The sequence below is a fragment of the Ruditapes philippinarum genome, unplaced genomic scaffold (genome assembly GCF_026571515.1).
Source record: "Ruditapes philippinarum isolate M1 unplaced genomic scaffold, ASM2657151v2 ctg173_1_1_1_1, whole genome shotgun sequence".
Taxonomy (NCBI): domain Eukaryota; kingdom Metazoa; phylum Mollusca; class Bivalvia; order Venerida; family Veneridae; genus Ruditapes; species Ruditapes philippinarum.
The window spans coordinates 319518-345278 of record NW_026861243.1 but is presented as its reverse complement, the minus strand read 5'-3'; the positions used below and the strand labels follow the sequence as shown (position 1 = coordinate 345278).

Here is a 25761-nt window from a genome sequence, read left to right as displayed (position 1 = left end):
ATAAGTTATCGCGATAAAGATTTTGTATACAGTAGACGGCTGCAAGGCTATCAATTAAATAAATCTAAAAGTGTATAAACGATAAGTGTAGAATTCATAATCATCAATTTTTTTTTTCAAATTCTTAAATACCGTTATTGCTAATCTATCTAGTATTTACTTACCGGGTTTATGGTTGTATTTTTATATCCAGCATATAAATTGTTCAATTTGATGACCTGATTTGACGGACATTGCATGGAGAAGAAGTCACATGGATGAGTACCATAACATGCGCTCGAACTTATTCCATGTACAACATCCACAGAAACTGAAATGAAATTATAAAAATATAATTTCCTTCTCGTAAAATATCCTGCATATGTATTAATAGAGTTATCTTGATACCGTGACAAATTGTTGTGTTAAGAGAAACCATCTCAAAATGAATAAAATCAATGACAAAATGGTAAGAACCTGTGTCAAAATGGTATAATATTATACTAAAGTCTATTTCGAAATATATGTAAACATGGAAATATTTATATAAAATTATTCCGAGACGGTAAGAAAATAGTAAGAACAATGTAATAATAATGACATTTATATTTCGTAATTCACAGTAAGGACATAATGAAAACAGCATAATATATATTTTTTTAATCTATACAATTTCATCCTCATTATTTATCGGAAAGTAAGCTAAATCTTTGATCTGAGCGGAGTTTATCCCTCTTAACATTTACAAAATCACAGTCTCCATTAAAAACACATTGAAATTTCCGTTTATTCTAATAACTTACAAAGTCTGACGACCTTTAAAAAGAAGTACTATATATTAAAGGTTGTATAAGAATTCTTAATAAATAGCTGAGGTTCTCCAGAGGCAATTTGGTTTTTACAATAAATTCCAACATTATAATGTTCTGAATTTCATAGCAAAGTAAATTTACATGGCAGTTATCATTGCAAAAAATGTCTATCTGTTAACTTATATTAACTATTACAAGGTTAAATATCTCAATTGAATTTATCATTTTTTTAACTTGAACAAAAACAATTATCTTTTTAAGAGAAAATTACAGTATACTTATTTATACTAACAGTATAAGCGAACAGTGCAGATCATGATTAGAAAACACTGATGTATCGTTTGATCTTGATCTGCACTTGTCACATTGAAAGGGTAGTTGGGCTACATTTTAATGATATCTTGAAGAAAAACGGCAGCCCACCACCTAGTAGATAGGTTAAGATATAGTGTTGGTTATTATTATACCAACAACTAAAAAGATGTACATAATTTTTGGAGCTCAAACATGTTTCTTGAATACTTAGCAAGTTATTAAATTATCACACAATATTTATATATCTTCATTTTAATTTAGTTTTATATACGATTTAAAGAAATTGGTTTAGTAATCTTGATAATATTTTAATAATTAAGGAAATATAGCATTAAATAAGCTTTTGAAGCTTTAAAATGCTTGTTATAATGATGCCTTTTTAACATAGTTGCTAGACGGATGTAAAATACTGTTATTATTTAAGGTCTAGTTATAAGTGCAGTATACAGCTATAATTCTAATATAATACTTACATCACAGGTGTAATAAAATCTTACATTCAGTCATCCTTGTAAATATTATTTTATATTATATTTTAACAGGTATGAATAATCGCTTTTTACATAAATAGAGATCAAAGCACGGTTATTCATTACATAACTATTTAATATCGGTTAACAAATTTGTTAAACACTTACATTTACACGTATATACATTTACAAGAAACACTTGTAAGTGGTTCATGTATATCTTTTGCCCAATCTAATAAAGTTTTAAATATGACAATAACATAGCATTTTAATGTCTTATTTCGGAAGGAATGTTTAAAATAATTTTCCCGCCAAAACATCTTTATAAAATAATGATACGTGTCAAAATAAGTGTACTTTTTCTTAAAAATTACTTTATCGATTTTACCTTAACTAAATATGTATAAACTTTTATGCTTAACATTAATAAATGTATATAAATGATATTAGTTTAAACATTACACGTGAAATTTCCTTGTTTAAAGTATTTGATTAAGTTGTACATTCAAATATTTGTATATCGTGCAATAGCAATTATTGTAATTTGTTTCGTCCCTGAAATACTTGTCCATCGATTGCCACTATTAAGACCAAATCTTTTTTACCTCTCTATTCTTTTCATTGTAAACTATGCTGATTGTAACTGAAGATAAAATCACATGTATGGGTGGATATAAGTGAAGACAAAATTGTCAGACCGTAAAATCAAAAACCATCCATAAACTTGGGCTTATTTTAAAAATCGTGTTTTATCCAGTTTAGAATGTTTTAAATCATAGAAATTTAACAAACAAGTATTTCATTGGGAGTTTTTTTAAAAACATTTCCAACGTTTCCTACTAAATCCGTAAAATTATTCATAGTTTTCCATGTAAATAGAACATTTATATCATGTAAATCAAACATTTATAAGTAAAATGTTGTTTAAACTAAACTACAGTTTAATGATAATTATCATTTTCAAACTGATAAAATACAAATGCATTAAAAATCTGATACTAAACTACTGTTTAATGATTATGATAATTTCCAAACTGTATTAAGAATCGGTTGCAACCTACCTGTTAATAAAGCAACATATATCAATTTATTAAAAATATTTACAGCCATTTTTGTATGTCAGTGTCACGAAAATTGGAATGTAGTCCAATGTTCTAAACGAATAGAAACAAAAACTTAAAAAGTTACGAAAGTTTCAAGAATATTTCACAAAGATTTAAATCACTCTTTCACGTTTACATTTTTTCCATGAATATAATGATAATCCAATTTTTCATAAGTAAAGCTTTGAAATTAATGAATGATATTCCATTAGAGAGGGTTATATTGTCGCTTGATGCCACGCCCTTCTTTTAACACTGTTATGTCCGCTTATGTTTATATTCCCAAACATTTTATTTTACATATATATATGAAAGAAAGCTTCTATTCTTCACAAGTTGTAAAGTACAAGAAGATAAATAAAGAGTCCACATTTTTTTCTCTCAATATATCTATTTTTCAATCTATTTCAGTATAACTAAAATCAAAATCATGTCCAAACTTAGACGGCCATTCAACTTAAATAAAGTGATTTCATTCATACATTTTAAAATCTTATTCAAGCACAATCGATTTCACCGTGGACATCTCTCAAATAACATTCTATTACAATATTTGTAAGGTTTCAACATTTAAACAAACCCGAACAAAAGGTTTATTTCGCATGACGAACTCATTCGTAGTAAACATTAACTATATAGAGTCTACAAAAAAAGTTTTAAGCATGTAAAACGGGTATGGTTAAGTTAAGTGTAATTTGACTCTCCTTTTTTCACGTTATTTTAACATAAGGAAGCGCAAAAGCATCAGATTTGGTTATTTTACCTTGTAAAAATTTATGTAAAATGTTAAGTTACTAAAAGTACTCTTTTTATGACTTACGTAAAGTATAAAGATATAAACATTGATGCATGTGTTAAATATTTAGCCTAAAAGATGAGCTACAAAATTGTACTAAATATAATAATATGTGAAACTTAACTTAAAATGGTACATAAGAAATGCTTAAATGATTTTTAACTCGTCTCCAATAAGTGGCGACCGTAAAATCACGCACACTCGCATGCACACCGTATCTTTTATTTGCATTTAAATACATGCATGTGCAATCATTAGTCAGCAATAATATACTTATTAAACGATTATAACAGACTTATCAAATATTTGTCCGTAGTTAAAACTTGGATCTATGGATGGGCATGTTTTTGATTAAAATTCTAAAAGTTAACAATTTGTTTACTACTGTCCGTTTAAGCCGGTGTACAGTAGTAGACATTGAAAAGTTGAACGGTTAAAGTAGTATAAACATGTCTTTTGTATATTATCCGATAGATGACCATTTCCGATAAGATTTTTCCTGTTATAACATAAAACTTCTCTCAAGTAAGAATTGGGTTTGGTAGTTCATAAATATGCATATTTAAACAGACATTGTCATTGCAATATTATGAATGTTTATCTATTGTTAAAGTTGAAACCGATCATTTGACTGCATTCTGACGTTTTGAAAAATGCTAACATTTATAATAATGATTTTGCCATTCAAAAATTTCAAAATAATATAGAGAAAAATGGAACGCCTAAAGAACGCCCCAAAACGGGAAAATTAAAGAACGCCCAAAAACGGGAAAATTGAAAATGTTACAGGTTCGGTTTGATTCAGAAGTAATGCATTTGTTTAACAATGCACTTCCATAGATATTTATGTTCACATGGATCATTTTCCTAGTATGTGTTAAACCTTCCTTTTACTGAATTTGCGTAATGAGGGTACCATAGTTTGAACGAAAAAAAGTATAGAATTTCAAAACAAATATATTTCAAGAACATTATCCACAGAATATTGTTTGTTAAGAATGCAAGTAAATGCAATCTGATCTGACTTTAAACTGTTGACAAAGAATGTTTTATCTCTTGGTCCCTGTTTTCTAAAGACGGACTGGATAGATATATTGTTTAATTTAGGATGTGTTAATAAATGAAATAAAAAGTTGGATAGATAAAAATGAAACTGAAAATCTTGTTTTGTCTCAAACATTTTAATACATTTGACGACCGTGGGATTATTAAATATTTTATCCTTAATACAGAAAAAGAAATCTTTACTTTAGATAGATGTATAATAATAATCCTAGTATGGGTGCAAATTATTGTATGTGTTGACAAAGCTAAATATAGATTGGTCTTGAACTTTAATCATTTTATTTACAAATTTAATAACATTAACATAATTTATGTTAATTGATAAAAGATGTAATATGTTTAGCATTCATCACATACAGTTAATGCGATCTACCAAATTAAATTCAATTGTAGGCTTTCAAAATGGGAATCAATTCCTTCCATGTACTCAGTTGATTTGTGCGTATAGTTTGAATGCATACTGTATCTAAATTTATCATAACATGACTGATTATAAAGTAAAATAAACAATACTTATATACTTTAAAATACTAGACGAGCCTTAAACAATCATAATATGTGTTAAACGGATTAGTCGGAGAAAATACAACATTTATTTAGGAGAATGACCTTTCACGTCATAATAGTGCATTAGTGCATAATCCAATTTCAAAGTTATAACTTTTAATCTGTTGATTAACAAATTCGTAAATATATCAAAACATTATATTGGCAAATCCTACTTCGATTTTATTTGCAAAGCCGTCTCTTTTCATCATTTATTCTAGACAAGATCCCAATCAGATATGGATCTGTCTTAGCAAATGCATATGGATAAAAAGTCTCTGACTTAAACATCATTTGCAATTAAAATTGTTTTTTAAAAGATTTTTGCCCACGATTTATCAATATATATTTGGAAACTTACATAGAAAATATGAACTTCTAACATACCAGTGTATAAGGTTTGTCTGACTGACATAAATCAACATAATAAAATATCTTGCATGTTAAACTGGAATTAAGTCATGCCGTTACAATGAACGCTGATCAGGAAAAGGCAATAAACAAGTTAAAAGAAGATCAAAGGCAATGAAATACTTTACAGATGCGTACTTGTTACTAGGCTTTTTAACATAAACATAAAGTGTAATCTTATTTGACGCTGACGCGATATATTTGTTGTTGTTTTTTAAATCATCAATAATTCTTCGGAACGCAATATTTTAAAATATCATAGATTATGTATTAATAGATTATTCATAAATAATAAGTGGCATACTTGCTGTTAGCGTTGAAATCATCACAAATATTTTCAATAACATCACTGCGTTTCCAATTAATTGAACCAATTATTAAAAACATATAACTACTAGAGAGTGAACGTTTATCCTGATCATTTTTCGCACAGTAGCGTCTGTTTGTCATCGATTATATAGTTTATATCCTTTTATGTAATTTTCAATAAACAAATATCAATATAACGATCGATTTTCAGAACTCGTACGCTTCAAATTTACCATGTTTACAGTTGAATTAAGTGTTGACCATTTGAGAATTTCTTGCTAGTGTCAAACTGTTATTTAAAGTATGTTCCAATGTAGTATTTGATAAACATGAAATTAAATAAATTCGATAAAGGTGAAATGGTCAATAGTACCAAACCTAACCGTCACAAATGGGTCATCCACCTGTTTAACGTTTCAATTGTTATTATTACTATTACCCTACATGCATTTTTTACTTAGTCAAAGTGCCGTTCTTCAAAGGTTATTACAGTCATTTAGTTTAACATTGGTTAAATCATAAAACACTTTATCCTGTATTATACAATTTTAACAATAAAGTTTTAAATTGGGATGAAAACTGCAGAAATATTTGACGTGACCACTATTTATGTATCGATTGGTGCAGCAAATACAGACATGAATTCCAAAGGGTAAAATACGATTAGATAAACAAACGTAACAATCAACTATCACATTAAATTTCTGTGAACATACTGTTCACAGTTCTATGTTCTTAACAATTCTACTGTTCTGTGAACATATCTAAATGACGTGTCTTGTATGTAGCGTAAACACAACTTTTGATGCTTGTTTTATCTTTCTTTCTTTTCAAGACTGATGCGAAGAGCAACTGCCAATAACGTCCCAAATTACAAAACCAACAAATATTTCACTTTATAAGACGCTTGGCGCAATTTACAATTACAACATGCCCAGACAAGACCTAATTTGAAATTTTATTTCAAGGTCATATTACAATTATTGCAAAAAGACCAGGAAGTATTTATCATAGGAGTAAATTGAACAGACTCAATGCGTAAACAGCTTTTTGTACCGCCTATTTGAATGGATTTTGGCGTAAGAAATATTTCAAATTGTTGTTAGTTAATGGAAAATTGGAAAGATTTTGTAGATTTATTGTGGTTTTTAAAATATGCAATAAAATCTTATAAACTGCAAAATATAATACATATAAAACTATTGCACGAAAAATTGTGAAGAAAATAACAGGCTTATTCATAATAAGAGTTTGAACTTCTCTTCCACTTCTTTACATGTAATTTCAAGTAAAATAACTGATTGACGCAATAATAAAATAGCAATTAATTGGTGATTTTCAAATATATAGAAAGAGTACAAATTCTTTCATAAATCAAGCCTCTTTCGTTTTCATTGAAATTCGGAATATACTGCAGTAGTGGAACGAGTTGCATGTCCTTATTAGAAATTTAATGGTTATTTCTTGTTCTAGTCGCGTCTCTGCTTTTTCCGTTGATGTTGTTTATGATTTAATGATTGATTTAATTATTCGCAACTTTTCAAAGAAGCTGCACTAATACATCGATTCATTAAATTTCTTTAATAATGCACGTCTTTTTTGCAACTAATTAATGGCAATGCAAAAGCTTCAAACGGTTCGGGTCTTTCATAGTCACCATTTGTTAAACACAGACCCTAGCAAAAAGAAATCAATGATGGCAATGCGTGAATTCTTCTATTCAGTGACATAGCTTATCCTCTCCAAAGTTTGTATCGGATAAATTGATAAATTGATAAAACGGTGATCTTATTTTAAACAAATATTTTGACCGTAGGTAAACATTTTGACCTCTCATTGGCCTTATTTGCATATGTATTTGAAAATATTTGATCGGTTTGCTACTGTGATATGTATAATAACTGTTGCCATCTTCAGATTATAGGCATAAATATTATAGTAACATTTGTAAATGTATGGCGAGCAGTACGAGACACCGGCATAAATAATGCATATTATTTTTTACAAATGAAAACTCAATTTAAGATATTTATTTCCGTTAATATATTTGGATATATAAAACTTACTCTACCTACTGGGCATAGCAATACTTCCGGCATAATTCCTGTACGCTTTTACGCTCTCTGTAAGTATGTATGCTTAATGAGGTTTAGTTTAAAATAAAATACGAGCTTTGTGCAAAAAAGACCGAACGTTGTTTAAAAATAGCATATATTAAGTATTATTTCCTTTTCTATTCCTAAGTTTTAAACACGTAAGTGGATCATCACCTTTTATTCAGTAATTTTTAAGGGTTGAACTGATCATTTGTAATTAATTATAATAAATGGACTATATAATATGATATACATCAACATGCTTACTGCTGAGTTATTGCATGATATTGAATATTAGTATTATACACAAAACGTTATAATACACCTACTTGTGTATCGTAACTTTGCGCATGTCAAAATAAATCTACATTAAGATACGTTGTGTAAAGCTCGAACCAAACAAAAAATCAAATCATGAAAAATTCACTCCTGTGAGCGAGTGCTTTAAATTGATTAAAGTTGCCATACGATACTGCAAAATCCGTCAGGTATGTTATTAGGCAGTAACGAACTGTTAACAAAAAGATCGTATATTAACGCTTAAATCATACTGGTAGTGTGTAACAATGTTAGCCTATAGATGTGGGGTTTATAAATCATTCAATCGAGTCTTAAGATGTTTTAAATATGTTTTTTATATTAGGATCATCTGGAGGCTTCCTTTTATGTCAAGATCTAAATGTCCCCTGACAGGTGTCTAACAAAAAAGATTCTATTTTATAAAAATATATAACATATCATTGAATTGTTCAAGTGACATTATACCCATCAAAGAGTACAGATGAAAGTCAAAAATAGGTTTACATTTTAATATACCTCCTTTCAATTTAATAATTCATTTTGCATTAAAGATTAATAACTCACATGGCCCAATGAAATTTCTGTAAATATACATTGGAATTCACCTGTAACGTTCAATTTATCAAAAAGAGTGGGTCAGTCTTTTTATATTTAAGGGGATTTTTTATTTATCCTAATTATGTTCCATTGTCAACAGTGGGCAAGTTACCATTATAACAGTCAATCTTTTGAAATATAAAGTCAATTCAGTTCCGCTTGACAATGCAAAAATAAGTATAATGTCATTCTAATAAAGAGACAAAAATTGGGCAAAATAGATTAGAGTAAATTAACAACATTAATATAAATGTATACCATTTGGTCGTTTACCGTTTGTTCAACAAAGATAAAACATAAATTCCTCTGTATGTAGTATCTCTCATATAAATTATTTCCTTTTTTTTTAAAAAATCTCTGTAAAAGCATATAAACATCTAATGGATTACCACCATGGTCATGAAATTTGATATTGTTGTTTAGATATTTATCGTAATTTGAGTAAAATTTCAACAGTACGCTTGAATGAAGTCAACATAATATAATATAAGTCAACATATATGACAACAACTAAAACTGTGTAGCATTGTAACATTAGCGAAGATGTTAAAATGCATAATGAACTTTTTATTCAGACAAGAAAACCAGAAATTAAAGTTACGATACTATGTAAGCTATAAAAATAGTGGACATTCAAGTTTGTTTTATTTTGATCGAGTGGTAAGAAAATAAATATTTTCACAAGCGGCAAAGCCACAAGTGAAATATGATAATTTTAATACCATAAGATGAAAGTTAAAACTGTACTTATAGAACAGAACTTGATTTTTTGTTAATCATATATTTTTCCTATTTATTTCACCATACGTTTAGCAGATTTCTTTTTAATTTTGTTCATTGGCTGAATTTATGGCAAGACACTAGTGAAAATACGGAAAATATGCTTGCAATGAAAAATAATTTTAATACAGTAAAATATGGAAAATGAAAATATGTACATGTATTTTATTTCATCAATATTTTTGCAATATTTAATCGATAAGTATATAATTTAAAAAAAAATACAGATTAAGATAGGTATCTGCGTTGCTACGTAACTGTCTCTATAAAAAAAAAGCTATGTATATATGGAAAAGATGTACTTGGTCAAGCTAAATCTTACATTGAAAGTGGGAATTGATCTTTCTTTACAGTTCTTTTATTGTAATGATTATTGAACAAAGGTAATAAGGGTAACGCCATTATTGGAACTTGTCAACTCATTGATTTTGATGCAAACAATCACTCGTTGTACATCTTGACATAGATAACTATCATCTAACATGGACCGATGTGGTTAACTATCATCTAACATGGACCGATGCAACAGTTAATTAATTGCTTAATAGTAATATCAGACTAGTACAGAACAGAACATAACTGATCGACACTTTAAAGGGACGCCACTGAGGTTTTTTTGACATGACGGAACTGGAAACAATTTTTCGAGATTGATGTTCTATTCGATGAAGGTAAAAAAAGTAATGTGTTTTTGAAATTTTAGATTATTCGCTCACTCGGTTTTTTCCAGAATAATAATTTCAGTTGTGACAGAATAGAAAAGCGTTGCAACATTTTTCACTCAAATCATACCATAAACAGCTGAAAATAAGATTTTCTATATTGTTTTTAGTAGATTTATTAATTATCTTATGCTTTCTTTCTGTCATAAGTATCCCCGTTGATCTAATCAAATTTTATGTTTTAAGGCCTTTGAACCTCAGTGCAGCTTCTCTAATATTGTTACTTAAAAAAGAGCATCTCATTACATAATGATGAGTAATCATAATAAATAAACATTGCAATGATTTCAATATAGAAATTCTGATGCCGAGATAATTTGTTGTTTGGCTTGATATTATACACATGTACGTGTAACAGTTTTATACAAAATATACATTTATTTTCGATACATTCATAACAGAGAAAAAAAACTAGGTTTTTAGAATGCTAAAAATATAAGATACTGATAAAATCTATAGTGTTAACAAATTTATGAATAATGTAGGCCTTGATATTCCATGAGATATAAATAGCATTAAATAGCAATAAATAAGCTATAAAATAATACAGGTATGAAAAAGGCTTCAGGCCCAGACAATGCATGATCTACTACATGTATACAACAGTGACATTTCCATTTGCATTTATGCATTTTCCATTTTATATTACACCGTTTTTGAATTCATTGTACAATAATATTAACTACTTCGTATTCGAATTTATAGTACTACATGTATAAGTTTTTATTGCACCATATTCGAATTTATAGTACAGTAAGATTTTATTACATCATATTCGAATTTATAGTACTGTAAGATTTTATTACATCATATTCGGATTTACAGTACTGTATGATTTTATTACATCGTATTCGAATTTACAGTACAGTAAGATTTAATTACATCATATTCGAATATATAGTAAAGTAAGATTTTATTATCATTTATCTATACACATCACACATTATTATCTTTCCATTTATCACCACGTCTTACTAATTGTGTAGTATAGCATTTTATACTGTAAACGAAATTAAAGAACCTATTCACTCTTCTACAGTTTATTTATATCCATTGAATTACGAACATATGTATATTGAACTCTATCAGCATTTTACATGTTTTAACATATTCGCCAATGTTACAATGCTACAAAGTTTTAATTGCTGTCATATACGATGACTTAAAGTGTTAACTTCATTCAAACGTCATGTAAATTATATCTCTTTTAATTTGTACATAAATATTACATTGTAAATTGCATTACAAATGTAATAACTAATGTAGTATGCATGAATTCCTCTGATGTGACAAATACAATGTATATACGAGTACTTTGACTTCATGAACCAAACAGTAAGGCGATATTTTTTTCAGAACCTTTCAATGAAAAAAAAACTATAATGTAAAATATATATTTATACGTACCTAAGAGTACAGCAAATACCGTCAATAATGTAAAGGTTAACATTTCTACTATAATCGATCCTGCTTTTCAACAGATAATTCAACAATTGTTGTTTATAACGTGTACAATTTTTCACAGAAATTATTATTGATTACACCATTATATCATCTGAAGTGTCTACTGACAAAACTCAATTTTTCGATTTTTGTATACAACACTTTAAACTTTAAGACTATAAGAAAATCACTCTCTAAATAAACAGAATGCCACACCCTGTACTTTTCCTAAAATGTCGCTAATTTTTGTGTGATATGTTAACTTCCTACTACAAGGTGATTCATAAAAGTGATTCGAGTTTTATGTTACAAAAGAGTTAAAAATTTACAATTTAAAGTAATACAATCCTTTTCAGCGTCTTAAAACACCTGTTTATCCGAAACAATGTATCACTTTTTGTCCTTTGTAAAATATTATACTTGTAAGAACATGCGATAAAAAGCACTGTTTAATATCTTTTATTCATTATACAGAGATTGTGATGGTGCTATTTAAATAAAACGTATAAACTGTTTAATCGTGTTTTTACTTTATTTCAGGTAATTCCATTTACAATTTCAGATTTCCATTAAAAAGGCAATAAATTCCTATCTCTAAAGCGCTTGGTCTGTCATAAACCTACATTCCATTACAAGATTTTACTGTTTTTAACACTACCACAACCGTAACAATAGTTCTTCCAATAGACACACTTAACGTAAGGTAGTAAAAAATGTCCGATATAACAATAGTGTCAACCTCAAACTTTTAAAACGGGTATACATAAAAAGAGACTCGGAAATTTGATTCTTCTGTCACGTGACTGCCTGCAATAGGAAGTTACAGAGTGTATCCAAAAAGGATCGATACATGAAATATGCAATGTATGGCATTTGTTTTTCAAAAGAATGCATTGTTATTGAAAGAACAGTCAATATTTTTATTTGCCATTAAACTATTTTTTATAGTTTAAAGATCGCACAGGTTTACGAGAGCATAGCATGCATATATCACTTGTTAGCGTGGATTAATAATTGATAAGTTCAATCATGCAAAAAGGCGAAATATAAATTATTCAAAGTAATAGTTTGGATATGATATCATGCCTTTACTATGGAATGAAAATACAGTAAATATATAAAAGTAACCAAGCTTTCCAGTTATCTCGTAGTGCCAGATATAGAAAAATATTGTCCCGGTCACTTCTGACAACTTCCGTATTCATGCGCAGATAGATGCATCAGAAAAAAATCCGCTTGCGATTAAAACTTTAAACAATATCATGGTTAATAGACAAACGTGGACAACACTCTAGACCAAGCTAATAAAATCTGTCACTAATGAAGTTGCCATATGTTGTATCATTTATATATATTATACGAGTATGTAGTAATATATATCGCTATACTAGTAAAATATACCTCTGTAAGCCCGTGGTGCATATTTAAATTTGTAGAAAGATGAATAATGCTCAAAGACATTGGTTTAAACATATTTATTTTAGCTTGATTGCGAAACAAGTTCTTGCAACTTATATTAATCACTTTCGAGTCCGCTACCTGGAACCAACCAGTACTGGTGTCATATGAAGAAACATGGTCGTGACCCGATTATGGCTCGAAGCCATGATCCCTGGGTTGAGAGGCAGACACCTTAATCATTAGGCCATCGCTCCCCTCAAAGACATTCATTTGAAAGTAACTTCCTCTATAGATCAATCAATAAGTAGTGCTTTCCTGATACAAGTCAATTTAGTGTCATAAAATATGCAATACAAAAGATCTGATCAGACAAGCTCTAATTGTTTTAAATGAATTATTTACAAAAAATAACAACTGCATATTGTGTATAGGAGGGACCACATGTAAAAGTGTCTTTGTCTAACAGTAACTAAAATATCTTTGAGAAAGCCACTGAATTACAGAGACGCCTATATAATTGAAAGAAAATCATAGAAATATTAAAAGGAAACATATAATGCTTAACCTACACTACATGAATAGTTTTTGTGTGTTATGTGTTGTTGTTGTTTTTATTTTCAGGTTCAGATAAAAAAAATATGGACCGTAAAGTTGTAATGCATGTTTACCAGTCACGCCCTCTAGCACCGGTTGACATTGAATGTAATGATTAAATCTCCTTATTCACCATTACATACATTTTAACAGAAATGCATCGCTCTTTTGCTAATGATCTATGTTGTAACTTTAAAACAAAATTTAACTATTTTAGCAAATAAGTTTGTCGATAAATTGTTTTCAATGTTAAACATAGCATTCTTTTCAGCTCGCAAAGCAAGCATTTAATAACTCTAACACTACTTTCAATACTTCTTTGCGGAGGAGTTGTTTTCCTTACATATATTTATATCTTTCTATACATTTTGTAAATAAAAACAAATTTTTAATAACAACTTTTTCAGATTGAATAAAAAAATAGTTTCCATTTCAACTAACATACAATGTAATAATTTATACCCTTTACAAAAAGTAGAGTTTGTAATAGCACTTGAACAAAGCAGAATTATGTACACGTACTCGATCAGAAACGGTGGGTCAGTTAACATTATCTTCTGTGTTCTTAAGCTGTCTATACACTCTAGAATAGACTGATATTAAATTTTGTAAAAGGTTGCCTCGTATATCACGCCAGTGTGGTTATATTTCTAGTCCTTCTTCATCATTAATTCATTTATACCAATCTTTCATTATGATGAAGGTTGAATACTGCTTCAGCCGGTGTTAGGGTGCATGAGACATTGTACTTTCCATTACCTCTCATGCACAACCCCAATTAAACCAAGACTGCAATATTCACTTTATAAATGTTCTTTTACTTGCTCTCGAGAGATGGTCTCTTTTCTAGATTTTTTATGTCTCCACACATGGACTCACTTGAATCAGCAATGGTGATATAACTTCTCATCTATATATGCATAATATCTCACAGATTAAACAAAAAAGCAAAATATAAACATATGGTTCTCCCAGCATATTTAAGTAGTGTTTAGCACAGCGGTAGATTCCTAACCTTTTTGTACTTTTTTCTTACATAAATGATGGTTTCGAATGATTCAACAAACAAGTCATTAGTATTTGTCCCATGAACTATGACAATATAATACACAATCACACATTACAGTAAAGGATTGTGCAAAAAAAAAGGAAAGTAACATATGGTTACAAATGCACTATTTTTTAAAAACAGTCACGAAAGTTGAAAAAAAACACACTAAATGTATTGATGTATTGCAGATGTATTGATGTATTGAATGTTGCATTGATTGAGACTTTTGTACTTGTTCCTTACAACGACAATGTTGTAAGATATCACTTCGAAGCGAATGAATTGTTTTACTATACATAACCTATGTATACTATGTATGTTGTTAAACTAAACAGGATGCATGATGTTTTAATTGTTTCGTCAATGATCAAAGTGCCTTACTTAACAGAGGAGTTGCGTCGCTGAAATATTACAAAAGTACACTACATCATTGAACAAATTAACAGTTTATTAACTGTAACATTTTTTTTTTAATTTTATCCACCCACAGTCCCGTTTTCTGTTGTTGTTGTTTGTTGTTTTTTGTTGTTGTTTGTTTGTTTGTTTTTTTGTTTTTTTGTTGTTGTTTTTTTTTTTTTTGGGGGGGGAGCTATTTATTTTTTTTTTTTTTTATTTTATTATTATTTTTTTTTTTTCAACATGCGTATCAAACATTATCTAAATGCTGCATTTGATATCAAAGTTATGGCTTAAAAGGAAAGAATTGTACTTATTAAAATTAATACATTTGAAAAAATTAATGCATTCAAACGATAACAGTTACAATACAATGCTATAAAATATTTTACAAGAGGGATGATTCGGAAGTTTTCAATGTTTGCAATGAGTTTTCAACGGTGAATTATACTAATAAATACCTATTGAAACGACAATCCTTTATAATGTTGCCTATATCTATCGGACAAATATCATACAAGGACCATAGTCTGACTAATTTAGATCGATTGAAGTTCTGAGGTTTTGAACATTGACTAATAGTTGTGATAAATTGGTGGCCATTTCTATTTAAATTTAGTAGACATCCAATACATTATAGACCACTTGTTAGGTTAACATACATATATTGTTAATTTGATAAATTTGCTTCCAAATCAAAATACATATCTAATGGGAAATGATTACATGAGCAGCCAAATTTTGATATTATGTTTTATTTATCAAATAGAACTTCTTTATTTAATTCATATATTTTATCATGTTTTTATCGCGTTTCATTCATTCAGCCAACATGTGTGGAAAAAGTCAAAGGTGAAACTATCATATACTTTTTGCATAGGGAAATATATGTTCAATTTATAACTGTATATATGCGAAATATTTAGCATACACTGTACTTACCCTTAAATACGACCCGGAAAAGCGGTACCCGTCTGAACTATCAAGCATTCTATATTCTTGCAATGCAATGCAAAAATAAGTTAAAAAATTTATGTATATACTGTATATAAAAAAATTTTATACTGAAAAATAAAGCATGCATGAAAACTTTGTCTATTGTGTCATAAAATATTTATAAACATGTGTACTTTTTATTTTATGTAGGTTTTAACAGAAAATTATTTATTTTAAGTTAAAAAATATCGTTAAACAACAACATTTGACTTCTGATGATGTTATAGCACAAAAGGGTACATTAGTGTTTATGAATCTGTGTACGTAATGAAATGCAACAAAAATTGTAATACACTCATTATTTTTTACCGTCACGCTGAGAAAAATATAATCTTTCAGTGAAAATAAAATTAAATTTAGGAAACAATACTTTTACCATGTGTATTTTGATACAATAATGTGTATATGTCCTACACGACGTTGACGTAACGTTTGGTAGTCACATCAATACACGAACGTTAACACGTACATCCATCAAGTTCTGACAGCTGAGAAAACGTAAGAAGAATATAATACAGCTTACGACATGTTGAAATGACGCCTCGGGCAATAGAATATGAAACTATAAGTCAGTTGATACCGTGAAAGCACTGGATTCGCTGACAGGGAAAAAAGTATAAGTGTTTGGGGATTTTTTTTTAATTTGGAATAATTCCAAGCCAAAGGTTTGTAAAGAAAATAAATTCATTCATGCAACTTTTGAAATCATATTCCTTTACCATTTTATGGTGAATTTTAAATGAAATGGATATAAAACGATTAAAAATAAAGAAAATCACGTTCAAGAAGTTATTAAATAATTTGATTAGCAAGAAAACAACAACAATTAAAAGAAAAAAATATATTGATATCATTATTTTGGGTAAATTTAAGTCTATTTTTGATGTTTGAATATTATATCCATAGAAATTATATAATACGAGAGAACACGGATATTGATTCTAAAAATAGAATTTCCAATAAAAGTTGTTTTTGTCTTCTTTTTTTTCTTTCTTTTTATTTCTTTCTTTATTCAAACAAAATATAAATATATCTTTTAGTTTTTAATTATATTTCAATTAATTGTTTATTAGATGCGTATAATGGACTTAGTATTGCCGCTTTCAGAATAAAAATTTTTGTGACATATGAACCATATAGTAGATGTGAATCTGAGTAAGAATGAAGAACCTAATGAAATGAATGTATAATAATTAAAATAAAATAGCAACTGTAGCTTATTATAATAGAAAAGTGTCACATAATAATTACAAATTTATAGAATATATTAAAAAGAAAACGATTGGTAAAAAATACTTTTTAAACATTTTTTTTTCATTAAATTTTCCAAGATTTACGATTAGATATTTCTTAAACCATGAAAGGTTTAAATTATTACGAAAATACAAAACTCTTCTTACAAAAGGCTAAATACGGTTTTGCTCTTATTCGATATTATAGCCACACAAAAATGTGTTGTTTGTGTTTGTATAGTATACGTATCATAATTTAGACATATTCCTTCATAACAATGTCATTCAGTTGTCATTTTATCAAGTACAGAGCAAATTGAACAGGTACATACTAATTATGTTAGGGTACGGGGCAAATTTTTTGCATATATAGCTTAATTAGTCTAGTCATCTACCAACACAAATTTTATGTAATCATTGCTTGAAATATGGCAGGTATCAAGTTAACAAAATGTAGGAAGAAGCGATTTTGTATGATACAAAATAAAAATGGAATATCTATTGTCTTATCTTAATAAATGGGGAATCTGAACCATACACCAGTTATGGCTAACAAAGTCAAAAAATATGTATTAATCTAAGTAAATGTTGAGTCCATATGCTGATACTTTCTTTGACGGTAAATATGACAGAAACTTGCAACCATTTAAATAGTTATTAATGCATTTTGACAAGTTTTTATTTCATGCATGTAGAAAAGGGGGGAAAATCATGTACAAGGGGGGAAATCATGTACAATTGTCACCACGAATATTTAGAGTAAAACATTTTCAATGTACATTGTGTTTTCTTATGTACTTCTCTTTATCAATGAATGTAGCCTATCATTTATTATTGTACCAGTACTCTTTCTATACATGCAAATTCTACAAATCTATAAAAAAAAATCAAGGAAATGTCCGAAGAGAAGAGTAAAATCCATACTTAATCAAGAGAGTGACATTTGTTAAAAAGTCGAATTATAGTTCGAAAATGACATGGTTGAAACCTTCAACTTTGCTATATTTATTCGGACATATTGTCTATTTCATTTTACAATTTTATTCTTAGCATTCTTTAGATTTTTTTTACTATTGATACAATACGATAACGATGGCATCATGTAAGTACAGGTGATTGGCGTTTTTGATGACAAGAATTCGTATCTTAATCTTCCTTCGCAATAAAATGAAATTTGAGAAAAGGTGTGAACGCTCGGAAGGAATGAAAACAATTACATTATACGAAAATTGCAGGCTCGGTTTGAACGATTCTGTTCATAAGAGATAATGTTAAAATGCAACATCTTTCACTCACCGGCCTCGATATTTACCGCTAGTTTATGCATATCAAACAGTAAGCAGAATCATGTTTCTAATGAAAATAATCTTAGTAAAAATAAAAATAATCTTAGTATTATTCTACGGAAACTTGGGTTCGCTTGAAGCTTGATTATGTTCAAACATAAACTAAATCAATCATGTCACTCAAAATGGTATGATTAATCATTATCCAATCATATATATTCCGATTCATTATCAGATATACTATATTTAGAATGATTTATATATTTTTGTTCCCTGCAATGAATAACTTTGTCATCCAATGAATTAACAAATTTATTAAATGCACTTGATTATGATATTCTCCTGATTAACATGAACCTAAATATATACATCTATGTCTTTATATAACTAATCTATACACTTTTTAACTCAAATTTTACTTTAGAAGATAATACTGGGGTTAGCTAAGGTGATATTTTGTGACCCTATCATAATGAAAATGTTTGACAAGAATCGTGACTTTAGTAAGCTTCTTTCTTCAACCTATATTCAACACCATCCATTGTCACAAGTTCTCCGGGACTGACAGTTTCACTCCAACTTTACAATCAGACCTATTAATATGACAACGAGTTATGTAAATAACTTGACGGGCATACATCATAAAGTCTATAGGTTTTGCACTCCATCATGATGCAAAAATAGCCCTACGAAATAAACACTGTTTAAAATTAGAGTGAAAAAAATGTATCGTTGATTTTTTTGACATTAAAAAAATATGAAAAAAGTGAGATGTCTTGAAAGCAAAGTGAAAAATAGTTAGACTAAGTTTTAGTGAGTCCCTTCACGAAACAATGGAAAGGGCAATATCTCTCACACCCGCTGGCACCGGCTTAAGTATTATTTGTTTTCATATCAATGATAATTGGCTAGCTCATGGTTCAACTGGGGAAATAGTGTTAAAAATGTGGAATGTTGTGTAAAATTGACGTATGATAAATGGAAACATCGATTAAAGATGTATGTTAATGGTAACAAATCGATGAAACTGTGATACGTTTCGTTTCCAAAATTGTGATACTTGGCAAAGGGGTACATATGAGATTAGATGATTATAAAAAACATTTAAGAAAGAAACAGTATGACGAGTTGGGAACAGCGATGATGAAGATGTTAAGAATTTTAACACAATTTAATTTAAAAAGAAGAAGGCAATACATATCTTTATTAAGAAAAGCATGTAGTTGCTTACAATGAAATGACATTATATGGGTTTTGAAAACGAAAATACGTTGAGAATTAAGAATGCAACAAATTGGTTAATTTAACGAAACTATACATGTACAGTATATCATCTGTGGTGAAAGCAAGTGTCAATATTCAAATAATTCAAATCACTGTGCATGTGCGTAATCTTTTTGGCATTTCATGGCAAAACGAATTCTATTCAAATGATGTGTTTAGACCGTTCATTTGACGAAAGTTACATTGCATTATACTATATGATTTAATTCATAACTTATACAAGAAACGAATGAGATTTAAAACAAGGAAATAGTTAGATACGCTCCTACCTTGTGATAAATGTACTAATTTCAGTAATAATTTATTATGAATTATAAAGATGAATGACTTACATGCAGCTATTACATTAAGATCAAATTTGTGTTGCTTAAATATGTTCGACAGAATATGAATCTGACATTTAGATAAATTTGGTAAAGTTGAACGAATGTGACCAAATAGAGCGTAACAATAAAATGTTTTAACATTATATTACACTTGCACAAACCATAATCTTTTAAAGGATGTTACTTGTAAAACATCCTTCTTTAAATGTAACAAACTAGCGGCTTACGTTTGTAAATTTCCCTGAAATGAGCTTACATCATTGCTGAGAAGGAAAGAAAGAGATTCTCGAAACAGCTTGAAGCTTTCTACACAATCCTTTTTGCATTTGCAATGTAACTATATTGCGTATATATGTTTGTCTGAAATGAAATATTGTTTAAACTTACTAAATAGAAATGACATATCTTGCAAGGTTACAGAGAAATAACTTGAATATCTTGAAAAATGGGCATATTGTATGAAAATAATTTGAAATTACTCTTTTTGAAATTTATATGTATAGGTCAGAAACATAAAAATACACTTTGAAGGTTTCACGGCATACACAAAAAACTCAACATTATTATTATTAATGTCGTCATTACGTGTATCGTTATTATCATTATTGCTAAGCCACCAAGTGCAATGTATTCATTTTCATATACGTATATTTTTCAATATGATTTAAACATTTTACATAAAAACAGAAGGTCAATGGACAATTTCAAACTGACAGTATCATTGCTATTTTCAATAAAATGTAGTGTGTTTACTGCAATATTAACAAGTGGACATCGAGTGTTTTGTTGTTGTTGTTGTTGTTATTGTTGTTGTTGTTGTTGTTGCTGCTGCTGCTGCTCTTAAGCTTAAATAAATAAATAAAATATCTTCATCGTCTAATTTTGACCATTGACTTTGAAGTTTCAGTCTCTGATCTATGGTACTCAATTGCAAAAGTAATATTTTGGTGAACAAGCTAGAAATATGTAGGTCAATACTTTCTGACTTTAAATCATGCGCATATTTCAGTAGGCCGTCTGCGACAGTCTAACAGTTATTAATGATATTGTACTGACTTTTATATGATTTTTATAGATCGCCTGTCAATTACAAAAAATATCGTAAGATTTAAGTTCTCCTTCGGTCTTTATCGTTATTGACCTGATATAGCTATAAATAGATCATTGAACGTGTGTTTATATTCATGAGACACGCTTTATTTGACTTCGATGGTCGTATCATTGTTCATTTGTATCATTGTTCATTGGATTAGTTTGATTTACTAGTGTTGCTTGGTTACCTTTACAGTGTCGAATACGAAAAAAAAACATATTTTGAAATTATCCAAATTTTACATAATGTCGAATTTTTCTAGTTCTTTTGAGAAAAAAACTTTTAGTGTTAAAAATTCAAAAGTTATTTGGTTGTTGTGTGGGGTTTTTAGAGATGTTTTACCCTTAACCCAATCCCATGGCCAAACTCAACCGACCAAGTCTGCAATGTTGACCATTAATGTGTCTCAAAGGAACTCTTCTGATTTGATTCTGTCTTTCTGTTCCGACTGACTCTCGATGTTGTTTTGTGCAAAGCAAAAACTAATAAAGTGTTTCATTGATGTGCATGTGTAGGCCAATGTTTCCTTAGTTTGGGTGAAATGAAATGTTCACCGAGAAGATTTTGAAAATTCAAATAAAAATTTGTCTAATATTAACGTCAGCTAGAAATGATTACATGATTTATATGATAACTCATCACAATTTCCATACACTAGAAGATTCAATGTTTTCAACTGAAATGGAAATGTGCACCTTATAGTATAAAATGTATTTTAGCAAACATTTGGCGAAAACGAACAAAGATGAAATACAAATTACCTTTATTACATGCGTTCTTTTGTTATATCTTCTTTGTTATTAGCAAATAGTAGGGGTGCGATAGAAATGAAAAATTGATTATACTTTGCGTGCGTTTTTTAATATTAGTTACGATAAAATTAAAAAGATGACGTGCATATCACCTTACAATTGGTTGCATGCATATGTTTCGTATAAGTTGTTTGGCAAATAGACGCAGATGATTTAACATCAAAATGTCCTTTTCAATAGAACAAAAAAGGATAGAATGCAAAGCATATTGTTGTGTGCATTATTCAAATGCTTTGTGCACCAATAAAGTTTCATCCTCAAAATAAAGTGAAAAGCTTTATACATATATTCTCAAGCTTAATATGCTTTGGTTATTTTTGATCCCATATATTAATAGTCTCTAAAAATTGTAACTATATTTTAATTACAAAACTAAAACCTTTATATTTACACTTCTTTTCTTTCCATTTCCAGGATGGCGGGGTTCCAGTGTTTTCTTGCACGGATTTTCGTGCTTTGTGTCTTAGTTTTATCAGTGACAATAGAAGCCAGATTGAAACGTGGAAAATATGAATTCTTAGAATCGTTTTGTACTGGACCAGAAATTTATGTAGCGATACCTTGGGATTGTTCGGGATATGTTCACTGTTCAAATTTAGGTTCTCAGAGAGATGCTTATTGGATAGAATGTCCCCCTAACTTATACTATAGTATGGAGGCACAAACATGTATGTGGCCAAAGGATAATTCAAGGCCATGCCCTCCTCTCAAAGGTAAATATTCTTATATTTGATGTATGTAATTTGGTTGTTTGTCCATGTTGTCTTAATTGTTGCCGCGTGCTCTTTCTTCACAATGGAATAATTTATTCTTCCCTAACGTTATGTATGTTTTTGATTATATGATATGATTATTCATTATCACTAATTCAAACAGTAATCGATTATGTCCTTATCATATGTAAAAGAATGTGATATACATATAGTATTAATTATAATGACACGTTAAAGAATCAGAGCTTAATTTATCTCAGGGTCATATGCATATCCTACCCCTGTTGCCATCACGTGTCAAAAACATAGATAAATTAATTCTGCAGACGATATTAACAGATAAACATACAGTTCTTTGTTTTGTTTCTTAATATCGTGATGCATCATATTTATTTATAAGGTCAATAGTCTTGACAAGCTTAAAGCGGCATTCAGCTTTTATTATTTGCTGGAAAAACAATTTTGTGTTGCTTCAAACTAAGTATTTCAATATTTTTTATCTCGGAAAAGTGCATCATATCACTGTTAAGCCTTCTTCAAAACAGCGTCCCGAGAGCTATATATAACTCGTCAGTGACGTTTGTTTCTAAAAATAGAAGACCGGGAAATGAATCGTCCTCTTGACTAATTTACATAAAGAAAGCAGACCGGTAGAATAGAGTATCGAGGGTTTCCTTTGTTGATTATGTATTTTATCGTCGACATATTTGATAATAAACCTTAAGAAAAACTGAAGACTATTTTAACCTTTGGTGATTTAAGGTATAATATGTGCATCATTAATTAAATAAAGAATTTCATCATTGGGTACATATAAACTACATTAATGAATTCTGAGTATAATATAATCAAATTTGGTTTACAACGTCAGTGGCATAACAATTAACCACTAACCTGCCTGAATCTTTAAAGTCGTTAGCCTAAAGCCAGACCAGCCTGCACGCCCAAACCGTCCGACAAGACTCTATATTATTGGCCGACCAACTTCTATTTATTTCTTCACTAAATATCACAAAACTTGATAAATGGCAGTTTAAAAATTGAAGCTGGACAAGTACATTTCAGAAATCCAGTAGGTCACTGGAATGTTTTATTCATTACACAGTTGTTGGTGTGCAAGTGATGTTTCACCGTACATGTTTTACAAGTTGTTACCACATGATGTCGAGCTTGTTTTATGTTGTCGAAAGTATTGTTAAAGTAACACGTATCCTTAGATATGAACAATGTTATTTAGTAATGACTAGTTATAACATAAAATACCTTTGGCAATGTTGTGCATCGACTTCTGAGCACAGCGTTCAACATCGCATTTTTCATGGATGTGTGACGATACGATCCAAACGCTTTATATTGTATATTCCCAAATAGTGTCATTGTAAAAGAATAAAACATCAATATGAGATATGCTGTACCAATAATTACAAATACATTTTATATATAAATTCAACTCTTTTTATGTATAAATTCAACTCCAATCTCCAATTCTAGAGCACTTGCAAGAACAATATTATGGTTACATGTGTTGCTGAATGCAATAATATTATATGGTTATTTAAAGATATGCTATTATTTAATGATATGATTTGATTGCTGTAAACACTGAAAACTTCACCTTATGAAAGCATTACTCAAGACCGGTCAACCACTACTTTTATTATCATACATACCAACTACATTGCAATCGTATCATTAGGACCGAGGGGTTGTCTTTATGTACTGAGGCATCAGGATTGCAGCCACCGTTTATCCATGCGTGATCGTCAAAATTAATTTGAATAAATGGGTTCGTATTGCTGGATTCTATGCATCTTTAAGCTTCAGCCGGTGAGGTGGTTTTGACCCCTGGTGTTGCTTTAAGTGAGTAACACCCGAGGTTAGTCAAAATCATAGTTCCTGTTTCATCGCCATATGATCTAAATTGTGTTGGTGCGCCGTAAAACCAAACCAAACAAACAAAGTATCAATTGGTTGGAAATCAGACACTTTATTTTTCAAGAAATGACTTTATTTCGGTAATCAAGATAATTAGTTCATATTGGGCAGAGACTATTAATAGCTTATCAAATAAATGCCTCGGTTTTTATGTTTGCAATATGTAACCAGAAAAAGAACCACTGATCATTTTATTTGTTCTATGATTATTGAACACAAATACTATTTAAAAAAGATCAAACTAATACATGATAAATAAAAGTAGTTTAATTCGTCATAAACTTTCTATGAATATTAAAAATCAAATATTTGACAAAAATTCTTTGACAACGATGGTGTGGCCTTGTGCATTATTACGGAAGTGTGTGGCTCGACAATAAACAAAGAATGTAGAGATTTTGTAAAGTCGTGAGACATGTTAATTGAAATAATTCACTACCTTGTGAGACATAACATGACAAGATAGGTTATAAATACAGTCTAAATTTTGTCACGAACTTGGCGAGCTGGTAAAAGTACAAAAATTAAAAACTTTCAGCCGTGTATTTTATGTTAATTATGGACTTCAACAAAAGTATACAGGAATGCTTACAATAAGCATGGCTATATACAAGCAGGTGTATATTTGTTTGTTGTTGCATAGCAACACAAAAACAAAACAAAAGTCAGAGACTATTTCCTACGAAAGATCGCTGGGGACATTTCAACAGATTTCCTCTTCGTGAATTCACAATTTTAACTTCATGAATTCATGTTTTCAACATACGTAACACTCAAATTCAAGATTTAAGTTCATGAATTCACGGTTTCAACTTCATGAATTCACGATCATGTGAAATCGAGAATTCATGAAGTTAAAATGTCCCCCAACGGTCTTTTGTAGTTTCTGGTTGCCCTG

The 25761-nt window shown here is 29.3% G+C and overlaps 2 protein-coding genes across 2 annotated transcripts in view; one reads left to right on the top strand and one right to left on the bottom strand.

Annotated features, from left to right (window-relative positions):
- Positions 1-12505, bottom strand: part of LOC132715013 (uncharacterized) — a 37366-nt gene extending 24861 nt beyond the window's left edge. Inside the window, exons 1-2 of the mRNA XM_060697985.1 lie at positions 11709-12505; positions 165-310 (exon numbers count right to left, since the gene is read on the bottom strand). Of these exons, the coding sequence (XP_060553968.1) occupies positions 165-310; positions 11709-11751 (189 nt within the window). The 5' untranslated portion in view covers positions 11752-12505. The remainder of the gene's footprint in view (positions 1-164; positions 311-11708) is intronic.
- Positions 12506-16688: 4183 nt separating this feature from the next.
- Positions 16689-25761, top strand: part of LOC132715012 (uncharacterized) — a 35735-nt gene continuing 26662 nt past the window's right edge. Inside the window, exons 1-2 of the mRNA XM_060697984.1 lie at positions 16689-16847; positions 22630-22928. Of these exons, the coding sequence (XP_060553967.1) occupies positions 22631-22928 (298 nt within the window). The 5' untranslated portion in view covers positions 16689-16847; position 22630. The remainder of the gene's footprint in view (positions 16848-22629; positions 22929-25761) is intronic.